Source organism: Notothenia rossii, assembly GCF_949606895.1.
Source record: "Notothenia rossii genome assembly, chromosome: 5".
NCBI classification, from domain to species: Eukaryota; Metazoa; Chordata; class Actinopteri; order Perciformes; family Nototheniidae; genus Notothenia; species Notothenia rossii.
Genome location: NC_136903.1, coordinates 19,198,690 through 19,214,722, shown reverse-complemented (window position 1 = coordinate 19,214,722; position 16,033 = coordinate 19,198,690). Strand labels below are relative to the sequence as shown.

At 40.9% G+C, this 16,033-nt stretch overlaps 1 protein-coding gene across 2 annotated transcripts; it reads left to right on the top strand.

Annotated features, from left to right (window-relative positions):
* The first annotated feature begins 4,502 nt into the window (after positions 1-4,502).
* On the top strand, positions 4,503-14,355 carry rbm28 (RNA binding motif protein 28). Of its 2 annotated transcripts, none has more exons than XM_079685527.1 (20): positions 4,503-5,119; positions 5,540-5,686; positions 5,774-5,892; positions 6,027-6,102; positions 6,222-6,314; positions 6,440-6,511; positions 6,643-6,742; positions 6,834-7,075; positions 7,176-7,242; positions 7,356-7,465; positions 7,556-7,629; positions 7,742-7,877; positions 8,070-8,134; positions 8,269-8,427; positions 8,620-8,769; positions 8,924-8,998; positions 9,099-9,237; positions 9,360-9,498; positions 11,090-11,204; positions 13,890-14,355. In XM_079685527.1, exons 1-20 carry the CDS (start codon positions 5,002-5,004, stop codon positions 14,028-14,030), a joined length of 2,337 nt encoding a protein of 778 aa, XP_079541653.1. In that variant the 5' UTR covers positions 4,503-5,001; the 3' UTR covers positions 14,031-14,355. The 2 variants fall into 2 exon arrangements, with proteins under 2 accessions (XP_079541653.1, XP_079541654.1); XM_079685528.1 differs by having other exon boundaries at positions 4,507-5,119; positions 9,099-9,222.
* The last annotated feature ends 1,678 nt before the right edge of the window (positions 14,356-16,033 follow it).

The window sequence follows — 16,033 nt, the reverse complement described above, 5'->3', positions numbered from 1 at the left end:
TCTCCGCTCGAACAGCCACTCCGTACCATCACGCATGTCACCGGTTTCAAACCTGCAGATCGCCTTACATGGATGCTGGAAGCCGACGAAGCCTTCATTAACATGAAGCTGGCTCTCCAATCCCCGCCGACGCTAGGTCTACCTGATCCTACCAAGCCTTTTACAAAGGCAGTGGATGAACGCGATGGGTGTATGACCTCAGTCCTCCTTCAAGATCATGGGGGAAAACAGAGGCCTGTTGCCTATTTCTCCTCCAAGCTAGACCCTGTAGCTGCTGGCCTGCCAAAATGTCTCTGTGCAGTTGCTGCAGCTGAAAAAGCTCTCAACTCCTCACGTGACATTGTAGGTTATGCACCTTTGACACTGTTGGTTCCACAAGCTGTTTCTCTCATCCTCTGTGAACAGAGAACATCACACCTCTCTGCTGCACGTCATCTTAGGTATCACACATGCCTGTTAGACATGCCTAATGTTGAAGTCAAACGCTGTACCACTCTGAACCCAGCATCTCTTATGCCTCTCCCAGAAGACAGTGACGAACACGACTGTGTTGCCGAGCTTCTTATTGTATGTACTCCCAGACCTGACTTAAAAGATGTACCCCTGACAAACCCTGACCTAATTTTGTGTGTTGATGGGTCCGCCTCTCGCGACCCTGTGGGCACTAATCGGGTGGGTTTCTCTGTTGTTTCAGATTCTGCTGTCCTCTGTTCCGGACCGCTCCCAGGCCACCTCTCAGCACAAGCAGCAGAGCTCGTAGCACTCACTGAGGCCTGCACTTTTGCTAAAGGCAAATCTGAAACTATCTACACTGACTCACATTATGCTTTCAAGGTAGTAAATGATTTTGGGGCTATCTGGAAGTGTAGACAATTCCTGAAATCTGACGGAAAGCCAGTACTTAACCATGTCCTAGTTGCAGTATGTAAACGCTCTGCACACACCGGCAACAATGACCCTGTCTCATTAGGAAATGTGCTAAATTGACACATGGGTTAGACCATGTGTCAAAAGGGGGGATGTTAGAGGCCATTAATATAACTTAGTCCATCATAGGGTAAGAAACACTGTCTAGTAATGGTTGACATGTGGTCCAAATGGGTTGAAGTATTTCCGGTAAACGCACAGTAACCAAATGCTGCGGCTAAAGCTTTACTAAGGGAAATTATTCCTAGATGGGGGATACCAAGCAAGGTCTCTAGCGACAATGGTTCACATTTTGCTAATGAGGCCATTGCACAGTTAGGAGAATACCTTGGCATGGACATCAGAAAGCATTGTGCTTACCATCCACAGAGTGGTGGTGCGGTGGAAAGAGAGAACGGTACAATCAAAAACAAGCTAGCAAAATGCTGCGCAGACACAGGTTTATCCTGGACACAAGCCCTGCCCATTGTGCTGATGTACATGAGAATGCGGAAACGAACACGGAGTCAACTCAGCCCTTTTGAGATCCTTTTTGCAGCTCCTCCACAGATTGGGATCAAGGCGCCAGGATGTCCTCTCCCCTCCACAACTTTGTGTGAGGATGCTATGTTGTCATATTGTGTTAAACTGTCATCCAATTTAGCAGAAATCAGACGCCAGGTAGCGGCAGCTCTACCTACCCCTGCTACTGGTCCACTCCACCGTATCCAACCAGGCAACTTCGTGCTGGTCAAGGACTTCCGGAGAAAGAGCTGGAGATCCAGCCGTTGGCAAGGTCCCTACCAGGTGCTTCTCGTCACCCAGACAGCGGTCAAGGTCGCCGAGAGAGCCACGTGGGTCCACGCCAGCCACTGCAAAGCTGTCATCTCCGCCCCAGTCTAGCCGGTCCAGTAGAAACAGACAACGACAAGTCACGTGCCAAGTCACCACCAGCCCCACACACGCAGCACATACACCCTAGTACCACACACAAGACTCATGGGCGACGGCCAGCTGTGCTTTTTCATATGCCTCTGGTTCCTCGTCTGTGCCGTCATGGTGTTGGATTTAATTGACATGGTCATGAAGGTACAGTCTCAGTCAGACTAGACACATCCACGAAGCAGACGACAACACCAAGAACATAAACTTTGTGCCTGATCACTGGCGAGTGATTGAAGATGGAGCCCCTCGGACAAGAATTAGCTAACGTCCACCTGGAAAGTATGATCTCCTCTGCATTTGTACAATACAATGCTCTCCTTCAAACCACTGACAATGTTATGACCAACCCAGAATCAGCCCCCACTGATTCCGACACTAAAGAGTCAGACACTGAACTGTAAAATTGTGTGTAAAATTGCCATTCCCTCGTTTCAGTATTCTTTTGCTTTCCACATACAGAGTCTGTCCTCCACAAAAACAGCCACTTTCCATGATATGTTTATGATGTGTTTATTTAAACCAGGTTGTATTCATTGATGTGTTATATTAGTCTATCCTGTCATTTGTTTTATTTTCATGATTGATCAGAGTATGATCAAAAGGGGGGAATGTAGTGGCAATTTCTTATATTACTTTATATAGTAAAACCAAATGATGATATTATGCTTAGAAATTGTTTGGTCAACTCGACCTGTTGTACCACACGGTAGCATCCCGCCAAGGTCGTACCTGGAGGATGCGGCCCTCCCTATTAGAGCATTGTAAGATAACAGTTTTCTAAGGAAAGTCTTATGTCTTTTACTTCCTGCACAGCAACAGTCCTCTATAAAACACACACACACATTATACCCTTTGTGCACTCCTGCAGACTACTCTGTACTCTGTGAGACATGTACCTTTGAAGCGCTTCAAATAAAGAACCAACGAAAGACAACGCTGCTTGCTTTCACCAGTCTATTATTGATTACTCTCATTGTACATCTTTGCAGTATTGACAAGTTTAAAATATCCACGACATTGTCTTATGACATTCTACTTCAGGTGTCGTCAACTGGAATGTGTTCTCAGAGGGACACAAACAGGAGTACAGGAAGGCGTACCAAATTTCCAGGTGCTTCCAGTGTGACAGCCTGTATAAGGACGTAGGGACAGGCTACCGGGGAAGTGGACGGCGAGGAAGGATTCAGGGTTTCTTCTCAGAAGAGGGCTTCCCGGGGTAATGCAGCTGGAGCTGTTTTCTGGTGGCTGAGGGAACAACAGACCCCGCCTCACCCCAGTGAAGAATCCTCAGTGTGCAAATAAATAAAAATGTATTCTGCACTGAATTGCCTCTCGGTCAAACTGCTTGTTTATCTTTTGCAGCCTGGTGCATAAACACATTAACAGTTGTTTTTCAGTTATCTAGCACCTCTTCAAAGACACATTTGATTTAATACAATACATTTTTTTTTATAATAATAATGAAATGAAACAAAATAATTATGATACTGTAGAATGATCCTGTAGAAACGTAAGCAGTATCACATTTATAAAGTAAATATTATTGAATTACAAATTATATATGAACAAATGATCTAATTACACATCGGAAAAGGCGTGGGAAGAAGTTTACACGTATTTAACCCCACCCCTTCTCCCAAAAAATAAATTAACAGTTTTCTTTTCTTTTAACAAAATATACATCTAAATGTAAAGGTGATATCATTATTACTACAATATATATATATATATATATGTGTTGTATGTCAAATTTGATAAGACAAATATAAAAGACTATCTTTTTACATACAAAATACATGAGACGGCATCCAATTCGCTAGGGGGCGATGTTGCAAAACAACTAGAAGTCTGTATCTACTAGTCTGTATCTGCCGCCTCCGACGCTGCAGCTTCATACTATTGTGCTGAGAACAAAATCAAGCCACTTCTGCTAAGTTTGATGAGGGAATTCTTTTTTGTTGCCATTAGTTCTTCGTGATATTGATCCTGTTGGACTCAGTACTAGTGAAACTACCCCCACAAGTACTATGAAGTACTTACTGTGTACTGTTCCAGTACTCCTCTGTCAATGTCCCCTCCTGAGAACAAGAATGCATGTTTCTCTGCTATTTTTATATAATATATATTTTTATCATTCATCAAAGATCGCAGAAAAACATGCATTATGTACTAAGGAGGGGACTTTGACAGAGGATTACTCACAAAGTACACAGTACTTCATTTTATTTCTGGTAGAAGTCAAACTAGAACCGAGTCCAACAGAGTCAGTTTTCTTAAGAACTTGTGGTAACAAATATTTGTATCACTCGTCAAATATAGCAGGAATAATGAAGAGCAGCTGATTTGGAGAAAAAAAAGTGGAGAGACGGCTGAGTGACTGCAGTGCAGCAGAACCGCTGTATAGTTTAAATCTCCTAAAAATGTCCATTTTAGACAGAGGCTTATTATATTTACAGCCCTTAGTAACATTCATTTTCTGGGCTAAATATGTGTCTTGGCCTTTTTTGTTGTGATCGCTAAATTCACCTTGTTTATAATAATCACCGGTCCTTCAGCAGGATACTGTAGTGATTCAAAGTGTGATTTGAGCAAACGAGTGCTTTTGTTTTGAAATCACTTCCGTGAGTTTCGCCCCGCCCCTCGCTCCAAGCACCATTTGACCATTTAGTAAGGTAAAAAGCAAAAACGCCTCTCAGACGGTCTTCCGTTTACGTGTCTATAAAGAAAAACAATTGGCCAGTAGATAAACGGATTATGTACTGAGCTAATTTATACCACTTTCCCTAAGTAAAAAAGTTGAGAACCACTCAAAAACAAACTTTGCATAAACAAACGAGTAAACTTCCGGGACGATAGGCGGCAGGCTTTCCAAAGTAAATGCCTTCGCTTATTTCGAGATAATTTCCGTTACATTTCCAAGATGGCTGCCCACGCATGTAAACATGCGACTTGATCTGAAAGCTAGTGTTGTTCAAGCTTTACAGTTTTTGAGCATTATTTACCACTCAGATCCGTGTGACATCGAATAGTTGGATATTAACACCCAATACGGGATTGTTAACATATAAGAGATACCTTGTGAATTATTACCGAGCCAGAAAAGGCTAACGTTAGCCTGCTAACCGCTAGCGTTAGCTCGGCAGCAGAGCCATGCCAGCGCTGACTTTATTCGTTGGTTCTCTGCCAGCTTCAGCTTCAAATGAACGACTGGAGGAAATATTCTCTGAAATTGGTCCTGTTAAACAGTGTTTCGTGGTCAGAGACAAAGGTGATGTTTGTACTGTCATTTATTCGTGTTCTAAATCTTTTAAAGTGAAAATGATCTCTAGCTGGAGGCAAAATACGTTGTTCATTCTTCTGTAACATGTCTTCACATTGTGCCATAGCCTACTGTTAACATTTATATGTATGTAATATGCTATTCCTTAAACACTTAATGTAAAGAATGTTCTACTGTGAAATTGGCCCTTCATATCGATATTTCACAGAAAATATTCAGACATTTATCTTTCATTGTCAATATCTAGCCTATATTTTCCTTTTACTTATGTTTTATTTTCTATTTCAAATGTTTCTATTTCATTTTTCTTTTACTGTCTAACCCTAACCATTCTACTTGAGATCGAAGTAGTCAGAGATCTATTTAAACGCAACGATACGAATAACCTATCTTTTAATTATAAACCAGGCACTGAAAAATGTCGGGGGTTTGGCTATGTCACATTTTCCATGGAGGAAGATGCACAGCGAGCCATGAAAGATGTAAAAGAATTCGATGGAAAGAAGCTTTCAATATCGGTGGCGAAGAAGAAAATAAAAGACAAAAGGAAAACAGGTGTGTATAAAGACATGTCCGAATAAGAGCTACTGTGAGTGCTTTCACGCCTTGTTTACTTGATCACTTTGTCATGTTGTCATTTAGCACCTAAAGAGCCAGCTCCAGCTCCAGTTCCAGCTCCAAAGGAAAATGAGGAAAAAACCAAAGGCATTAGGAAAACGCATCTGAAAGCGAGACTCATCATCAGGAACCTGAGTTTTAAGGTACTGTACGCTATGGTTGAGCAATGGAGTAACTGACAAGCACCATTTTTAACCATCCTCTGAAGTTCAGTGACATAAATGCTGTTAAAGCGGGACACTAGTTGCTTAGATCTGTCACAATTGTTGTGTTACAGTGCTCGGAAGATGATCTAAAAGAAGTTTTTTCCAAGTTTGGAACAGTCCGTGAGAACAAAATTGCCCTCAAACCTGGTAAAAATATTAGTTATTCTAACAGGATGGACAAATAATCAAAGTAATTAATAGTTGAATTATTGTGTGCCCCTTAAGTTGGTAGATTGCTTATTTCCTATTTTAATGTTTTTCTACAGATGGGAAGATGCGAGGATTTGCATTTGTCCAATTTAAAAATGTGTCTGAGGCAGCAAAAGCACTAACTGCCATGAACCTGAAGGAAATAAAAGGTTAGTCAGTGAGACATTTTACTGTTGTGGGAGAAACACTTTTCATTGTTGGCATATTATTTGGAAAATAAGAATCAGTCCGTCTCTTGTGACTGTGTTTTTAAATGTCATTGTTTCATTCACAGGTCGGCAGGTAGCAATTGACTGGGCTGTGCCTAAGGACAAGTTTATCGCCACACAGTCTTCCGCAAGTGCAGGTAATATTTCAAAAACACACATACAAAAATGAAAATGAATGCCATGTTTCTCCTACTCTTCATGGGAAGACATGTCTACATTAAAATACAATAATTACTCTTCATAACACTTTTTTTTGTTTACCTAATAGGAACCAAAGTTACTGAGGCAACACCGAAACCGTCAGCCTCAAAGAGTGACAGTGAAGACGAGGAAGAAGAAAAGCCGCAAGCAGCTCCTGCAAGGAAAAAGTGTGGATCTCACATGTAAAGCTTTGTTAATATGTCAACAGGTTAAAACTGGTTTACTTTACCGGGTTATTTCTTTAAAACATCTTCACAGAGTCACTACCAAACCTGAAGTGGAGGAGTCCCAATCGGGAGATGAAGATGATAGTGAGGAACAAGACAGTGAGGAGGAGGAGGAGGCAGATGATGAGAAAGACGATGAGAAAGACGATGATGATGTGTCCAATGAGGGAGACGACGATGACGACGAGGATAAGAGTAACCTTGATTCAGAGGACGATCAAGATGGGAGTGAGGGTGATGAGGATGACGAAGATGATGAAGATGAAGAATCAGGTATCAATTATATGCTTAGGTTTTTCTTATTATTTTTGCATGTAATGGTAATACAAATGTCAATGAAAATGTTGTTTTGACACTGCTCCTTTATCTCCAGCCAAAAAGAAGAAAGCCAAGAAACTTCTCCCTTCAGACGTACCAGAAGGCAGAACAATATTCCTCAGGTTTGACATTGTTCTCTTTCCTTAATCTTAATCATGCTTTCAAAATATCTACTCATGCTTACTCACTAATTATTCACTGCCATCTTTGTTTATCTTCCTTCTGGCTGTGTTAGGAACCTGTCCTTTGACACAGAGGAAGAGGATCTGGAGGAAATACTCTTAAAGTATGGAGAGCTTAATTACATAAAGGTTGTTCTCCACCCAGACACAGGACATTCAAAAGGTCAGTTACCAGTGCTTGGATGAAAAAAACTCTTATCTTTATTGTTTGCAAAAACCGGTTAATGGACTTATTTTGGCCTTTTTCTTTCAGGTTGTGCATTTGCTCAGTTTAAGAATAAAGAGGCTGCAGACAAATGTCTGGCTGCATCACAGGATGAGGCTGAGGTAATACATTGCGAGTAATTAACTACAATTGTTTTTTTTTTGTCATGGAATAATTTGTTTTCCAGTTTTGTGCAATTGCTGTCTTGTTGTAATTTTGGGTTATTTGTTGCAGAGCGCTGGTATCCGTTTGGATGGCAGAAAGCTGATGATTGTGGCAGCAGTGACCAGAGAGGATGCTTCCAAGCTGAAAGTGGACAAAGTGAAAGTAGAAACAGGCACCAGGAACCTCTACCTGGCCAGAGAGGGCTGTGAGTACACCCTTTCATGCTCTTCTTTTCTCCTTCTTTGCACCCTGTCAGTTCTCTCCCTCTATTAGTAAGATTAACAACATTTTAGAAAGCTTTGCATGGCCCCTAGTAAGTTATACAAATAGGCTGAGTAGTCACGTCTCTTAAATCTTTTCCTATACATTATGATTTAACTTTTGCTTCCACACCCAGTGATCCGTGCTGGAACCAAGCCTGCAGAGAATGTCCCTGAAGCAGACATGGCCAAAAGAACCAGAGTGAGTTAATCTTTCAGTAACCATTGAACACAGTTTTACTTTCTGAATGATCTATTTAATGCTCAATCTTACCCTCATCATCTCTCTGATTGCTTTTATATTGAAGGAAATGTCTGATGTTGTCTCTCCCTTAGTTTGAAGAAATAAAGAAGACCAAGCTTCGGAGCTTAAATGTGTTTGTTTCAAAGAATCGTCTGTGTGTCCATAACCTGCCCAAGTCAGTGGACAACAAAAAACTCAAAGCACTCTGCCTCCAAGCAGTGAAAGGGGACAAAGGAGTACGCATAAACGAGGTGAGAAGCACTACTGTTAGTTTTTGTTTTTGTAGAAGCTATCATTAATTTGCAACCTTCCTGGACATCATTTTATGCCAGTAGCGTTTATGAATGTTGTCGTCATAGTTTAAAACACTGCCTCTGTGTGTCCACTAGGGGGTGGTGTTTTCATTCTTGTTCATGCTGTCTCTACCTCTGTTTCTCATTCAGTGTCGGGTGATGTATGACAAGAAGCCAGAGAAGGGTCAGTCGAACGGACAGTCGTTAGGTTACGGCTTCGTCCAGTTTCAAGAGCACGAGCATGCTCTCAGCACACTTCGTTACCTTAACAACAACCCTGACCTCTTCGGCTCACACAAGGTGGGTTTTTGCTGACATCTATTATCGGTTTTATTATGAGCTATGTTTTTGCTTAGTTGCCACTGTATTTATTCAGCCTTAGAAAATGTTGACTTCACACTGTGGTGATTATTTCATTTTGCACACCGGATTATATTTTGATGTCATCCTGCAGAGACCGATCGTTGAGTTCTCCCTGGAGGATACAAGGAAACTTAAATTAAAAGAAATCCGCCAACAAAGGAACAAGGTGCGTTTCTATCAATTCATTTCATGTCATTGTTACAAAGAATACTTTTTTAAATTTCATTTTTGATTTCCAAATGAACCCCAAATGTATGTCTTTGAAGGAATTCTTACAAAATCGGCTACAAAAAGCAGGAGGGAAACCTCAGATACCGGCAGATGGAAAATGGGCCAGTAAAGATGGAAATAAAGCAGCAACCTCATCCGTACAGACTGGAAACGACAAAGGTTCGACGATATCATGTCTGTATTAATGTTCCTTCGACGTTAACGACTTTTGAACACTCAATCAATATCAACTAAGCTTTTGACATATATATATAATATATATTTGTTTAACTCTGTCCACTTTTTTTGTTCATCAGCTCCTCTTGAAAACCAGAAGCAGTCCGGACAGTTTTCGGGCTTCCAGACGAAACCTGAGGTCGAACATGTGGATTTGCAGAACGGGAAGAAACGAAGAAAGGTTCTAGCCTTCCCTTCCCATCGGGGGCCAAAGATCAGGTACAGTTCTCACTACCTTTTACGGGTCGCCTGTTTACAATGCGCTGTGTTTTGAGGATATGCATAAACAATTGAGACATTTAAAACAGAGCAATACCAAAGTGTAATAAAGATCTAGCTCTATTTATTAACAACCAAGCTGTGTAGAATTGTTGTATACAATTGTATTTGGATCCCATTAGCTTCCACAAAGCTATTCTTAGTATCCAGGCAAAAAGAATACCAATACAAAAATAACAACAACATGTTTGGCAGCATTATGTTTGTGGATTTTGCTCATGTGTTTGCTCACTTGCCTTGTCTTATGGCACATTTCAAATACAGCGCGGAGCTCGCTTTAAGCGTTCCGAGCCGTGCAGGGCCCACTTTTGGTTGCGTTTCCACTTGGCGTAGTTCCGGCTAGCAGGTACTATTTCACAGTCTTTCTGGCCCCATAAAATCGAGGTTCTTTCAGGGCCAACAACCAGGCTGAGTCGGGCTGAGTATTCTAAACTAGAGAGAGAATCGCTGGCAAGGGGGCTACAACTACAACAAGATGAACATATTTGACCGTTATTTAATTGTAATACACGTTTCAAAATGATGCCGAAGTAACAACATACTGATACCGGTTAGTAAAAACCATGAATTAATGCTTTGACAAGTCTGCAGACAGACGGCAGGCGAAAAACCTATTAAAATGTGTGTTTGCTAAATGGAGATCTGCTATGCTCCGACCGTCCACACTCACAACAACGGCCTATACAGACATAAATAAACCAGCGCCTGTATTCACCATGACACAGACAGTCTGTGGTTTGTACTTGTTTAACTTTTGTCTAGTTTCTGAACAGATATGAGGAGCTGTGAGCTCTGAGGGCTAACAGCTAACGGCTGATGTTTTTCTGTGGTGCTCATTGAAGATGACGTCACGGCTCCACCTACACTGCGTTACTATAGATACTACCCCAGTTCCTAAACTGTAATGGAAATGCGCCATAAAGTGAGCCTGTCCTAACAAGGCCTTACGAGGCCTAGCCATACCGAGCGAGGCCGTGTTGTGGAAATGCGCCATTATTGTACTGTTGAAAGTATCAGAGCCAAGCACTCTTAATGAAAAACTTAATAAATGTACTAAAAATAACTAAAACTAAATTTGACTTAGATTACTACAAATGTAAAGCAGTCAGCGTTCCTGCTGATCCTTTAACATTTCTAAATAAATAATCCAACAATAAGGCCTTTTCAAATATGTCATTAACAATTTTTAAAATCTTAAAATAATTGGTATCCCGATGCCTCTGTCACACAGTTCAAAATAGTGAAACCAACAAAACTCATGTTTGCGGCAGGGTGATTAGCTATCGACAACAAGGGAAAATACAAATTCAATAAAAAGTTCCCATTCAACCAATATGTATACAGCATCGGGGAATCAAGTGCCACGCTAAATGTATTTTGTGCACGACGTGTTAAAACCTCACAACAATTGTAGCTGTTTTTTCCTTCAATTTAGTTTTTTGTAAAGTCGTTTTTAAAATGTCTGTAGAAACTGTGGTAGTGTTTCCCAACTTGGGCAAATTATGTAACCTGAACGATGCTGTCTTTGCAGGATGCGTGACAAAGGAAAGCCGCAGGCCCCCCCACCCAAGAAAGCTCGGCCCGGAACAGGAAGGAAAGATCGTCAAAAACAACAGATCGAAAAGCCCACACAGCCCAGAAACCAGGTTTGTACAAATTGCATTGCATATTCCTATTTATAATCTCGGGTCATGATCACAAACATCTCGACACAAAGAGCTGCTGAGGTGCTTGTTTATCACAAAATGCTGAAACAGTAGCTGGTCCACTTTTAATTTTAAAGCTCTTAAAAACTCTTACACCCAGGACCAAACAAAATGGAATTCATTTGGTTAAACACTTACTTATTCTTTAGTATGTTCACCCCCCCTTTGTAGGTAACAAAACATTGTGTAATAAACCTTAAGTTGTGTGATGGTGCAAACACAATTGTGACCAAGACGGTATATTGATCAGTGAATCAAACTCTTTATTTTATTGGTTGGCATTGCCGTCAAAAATGAGCAAGTAACAAAAAAATCCCTGCAGAATATGAGACATTCTCAAATGGTTTGGTTAGTGGATTTGTTTGTTGTTAAAATACCTGAATAATATGGATCTTTGGAAGGCTTTTAAAACAAAAAATCTCAAGACTGGATGGTAAAAATGTTTTATTTTACAATGTGGATATTGTTAAAAAGCGTATAACTTCCAGGTTAATTGCATTAAAGGTCCCATGTCATGCTTTTCCGGTTATTACCCGTCCCCTTGTGTGTTATGAAGGTTTTTATGCATGTAAACGGTCTGCTGAGTCACAAACCCTCAAAGTACACCCTGTAGGGAGTAAAACTCTAACACAGAAAAGACCTGTCTATGCTGCCCAGAGTTCCCGTTAGAATATTTTTTCGCCGGTCAACATGTCTGTTAAAGTTGAAATCTTCCGGACTAAATGAGAAAAGTGCCGGTCAAAGGTCTTCTTTGTTATTTATTGTGCTTTAAAACAAATTGATATAATAATTAATTAAAATAGCTACGTGTGATATTCTAACCTGAAGTGTGTTTTGTTCCGCTCACCGCTGCATGTGATCATGCAGAGCTGCGTCTCGACTCGTCAGCAGCAGCTGATCTCTCTCTCCCGTCAGATTAGACTTTACTCGCGTGTATGTCCATATTGATCAGATCTAGCTAGTTCTAGCTAATAGGACTACCTGCTTATTAAAAGACACCTAAACAATAAGCGTTGCGATGCAACCGGGTGAGGCCGCAAAGTATAGCGCAGCATTATGCATTTGTTTACATGCCCACCGGAACCCGAGGCATTACCAACAGATCAACGCACAATCAACCCATACAGGACATCTCTTTCTCCATATTAAGCGTTAGACATTATAATTTACTATTCTTGTCTGTCACATAAGTGGCGCAAGTGCACAACTGATGTGGTATTGCGCTAAACGGAAATAATTTTTGAACGGACACTTTGACCGGAGAGATTTAGATTTGCCGGTCTTCAGCATATTTTACCGGTCGTAGTCCGGTAATTACCGGCTAACGGGAACTCTGATGCTGCCCCAGAACGCCTCGTTGGAGATTTTTCTTTTTCCATTTTCTTCTTCCTGGGTACAGTGACGCATTATTAGCATTAGCGCAGCGCACAAACGCAGAGAGACTAACTTATGGCGACACAAAAGAAAGCATGGTGGAGGACCTCCGGCCGGGGACTTCGGGTGGCAGTTGTTTGCGGCCTGCCAGTAAACCCAAAGCAGAAGAAGAAGTGACGTCAGCGGCTTTATTTGCCTAATCCTCCCCCAGGGATTTATTCCGGTGTGAACGCGATCTGTACTTAGTTCATCAGAACTAAAGAGTTCTGATGAACTAAGTTCTGATGAGCCTTTGTGGGAAAAGTACTGCGGTGTGAATGCGCCTATTGTAACACATAATCACTGATGTTCCGCTGTAACGGTGGTGACCTCATCAGAACAGAGTGGGCGAGCTGACCAATCAGAGCACAGTGGGCTCATAGGGAGGGGGGGGGGGCAGGAGCTCCAACAAGCCGTTTAGGACAGAGTGAATACACATATTATACAGAGATGCTGTGTGACTGAACAATGTAAATCTATTCTAGTATAACTCAACAATGGAATTATGATCAGTAGAAATGACCATGACATGGGACCTTTAAAGCATAAACACATTTTGCAGATGATTCACTGAAGTATTGTTATTTTACGACACCACATTTTGTCAACTTTCTTTAATAACCTTGCAATTCAGCAAGTCAGAAAAGGTTTAGTGTTTCTTCTTGGGTGCTCCAGACCTTTAACTCTACAGTTGCCTAGAAACTCCAGGCAGAAAGAGATATATCTGTAGATACACACAGCCACAACATGCGGTTGGCAAATGATTATCAATGTAAATTTGCCAGGAGTACTATTTGAGTTTTTTTTAAAACAACAGTACATGGTCAAACCATACACTCAAGCACATGCACGTCGCTCTGCATCTACCAGTCGGCTTGCTACTCCCTCACTGCCAAGTGGAACCAGATACACTAAAGCAGAGACACGCCTCTTTGCCGTCCTGGCTCCTGAACCAGCTTCCCACTGATATCAGGACAGTGAAGTCTAAATATCTTCCTTCACAAGCTGAATACCCACCTTGATGGCGAATAAAAAAAAAATTAATTTACAATGGTTGTTTGAAATAAATATGTCAGCACTCTTCCTGTTGTCCTTAGTTTGAATCTTTATGGTTTATTGCCCGTATTGTAAGTTCCTCTGGAGGAAAGTGCCAGCTAAATGCAATGTAATGTAAAATGTGTTTCTGACTTTCTTCATTTTGTTGTTTTCCAGAAGGCTAATACGGGAAAGAAGCAATTTAAGAGAAGGGACGGGGACCGGTTTGACAGCCTGGTGGAGCAGTACAAGAAGAAGCTGATGGGTAACGGTGACAAGAACACCGACGTCAGAAAAAACAAGTGGTTTGATAGTTAAAGCTGTGTGTTTGTGTCTGAATGAGTGTGGAGAGAGAATGTGTTTGAATCTTAAGTGTTTAAGATTAACACAAGAGGGGTCCTCTACATTCAACATCCTGATGTTTTAAAATAAGTACAGTGGTTCTTATAATTTAGTTTTGTGTCAGATTTCACAGTATGTGATGCCAATCTGTGAAATGTTTGTGTCACCTAACTTCAGTCATTCTATTCCTGCATTTCTGTAACCCATACTGTCATTCTAAAACGAGCTGATAAACTAAGTGTGGTTGTTTTTCATATACTTGGCTTTTTATGAAAAAAAAGATTAAAAGCCCTTGAATTGGTGTTTTATTATAATCTTTACTTTTTTATATGAAAACCCTATTCGTCCCATTCACAGAAGTCAGTTGAATATAAGCCATATTGTTAAAATAACAGTCCCTGTTAATCATTAGCTGATAGCTCTTCATCGTCCCACTCGTGAAACTTAGGAGAGTAGGAAGAAACCCCACACTACTGTGTAGGTGTATTTACCTGGTCTACGTGCCTTTTTTCATTCATTCTGATCTCGCCAAACTCATTGCACAACACCAACAAACTTGCATATCCCCACATCTACTTTTATGTAAATATTTATTCCGTTTTTAAAAAAAAAAGTCTAGATAAAAATATATAAAATATCTTCTACAGTTGTAAATAACAATTCTGGAATAACAGATTACATTGCATTGAAATGAAAGTTGCCCTTTGCCCTTCCTGTCCTTGCAGTTCTCATACAAACACATCTGTTATTCTTGTTGAGTGTCAACCTGGATTTGTGACATTTCCTCTGCTGCAGCCAGCCTGATTCAGTTTCATGACTAAATGAATGCAAAGGTCCACCTTTTGATCACAGAGCTCTTTGTTGATACAACAGTGGTGTCATAACACAGAACAAGGATTTATCTCTTTGCAGAGTACAGATCAGTTTGCATGGAAACATTGTGTGGACAATAAAATATCCTAATATGAATACGTTATAAAATACATATTTTAAGTATATAAATAAATACATTTGTATATAAATAACATAATTGCAATAATACATTTCCTTTAAAACACATTGCAAAAGTTCAACATTGCCATATGCGGACACATCTTTTACACAAAATGTCCAGAGGTCTGTCTTTCAGCAAGATTCAAGATCATCCAGGTTTTGTAGCAGCAGATTGAGGAACTCCCTTACTCTCATGAGAGCCTCGGTACTCACAGTGTCCAAGAACTCCGGTCGACTCCGCTGTTTCAGATTTAGCAGCGACGCTGGCTCTGAACCTCTGGGCTGCTGCTCACTGCATTGCGCCTTCATCCACTCCCTGACATAACTCGTCAATGAAGAGATATGAGACTTGGTCTGCGTCACCGCAAAGTAGGAGTCACTACTTATCTTGCGATTAAAACCCTCCAAGACGATCACTATGGAGGAAGGTCCATTCAGATCAGCAGCAGGTGGACTGAGCGTCCTACCAGATTGGTCCTGCATCTAAAGACAAAACACGATTCAGTCAAAAATAACTCGTCCAACTGTTGATGATTTCCATCGCAAACAGAACCATAAATGTTACCTGTAAGTGTTGGTTTAGACTGTTCACCAACGTTTCAGAAATCCGCTTAACCGTTGATTTCATTTTGACTACGTCCATTGGCAGAGGAGCAGCTTTACCCACACTGAAGATGAACAGCAGAGGAAACAGGAGCACCAAAGTGTTGTCCATATTTGTAGAATGTGTCTGGATGTACCAAATATGGAATAGCACTGGTATTCCTAGGTGAAGAAGAATACACAGGTTATTCTACCTAATAATGTGTATCCATCACCTGCTGTCACTGTTGTCATCTCACAGCAGGCTCATGTATGCATGTCACCTTTTTATCATCAAACACATGCTTCCTCCCAGTACATGTAAGATAATGGCATATAAATATGTGTTATTAGAAACAGGTACAAAGATCACTGACTTTGGGCAACATAATTCTCAATTTCTA

What these genes read in the sequence shown, in the direction of transcription:
- rbm28 (XM_079685527.1), top strand. Translation starts at nt 5,002, where the DNA reads ATGCCAGCGCTGACTTTATTCGTTGGTTCTCTGCCAGCTTCAGCTTCA. An exon ending in AAAAGACAAAAGGAAAACAG is followed by an intron (nt 5,687 to 5,773) that starts GTGTGTATAAAG and finishes GTTGTCATTTAG; the next exon opens with CACCTAAAGAGCCAGCTCCA. An exon ending in CAAAATTGCCCTCAAACCTG is followed by an intron (nt 6,103 to 6,221) that starts GTAAAAATATTA and finishes GTTTTTCTACAG; the next exon opens with ATGGGAAGATGCGAGGATTT.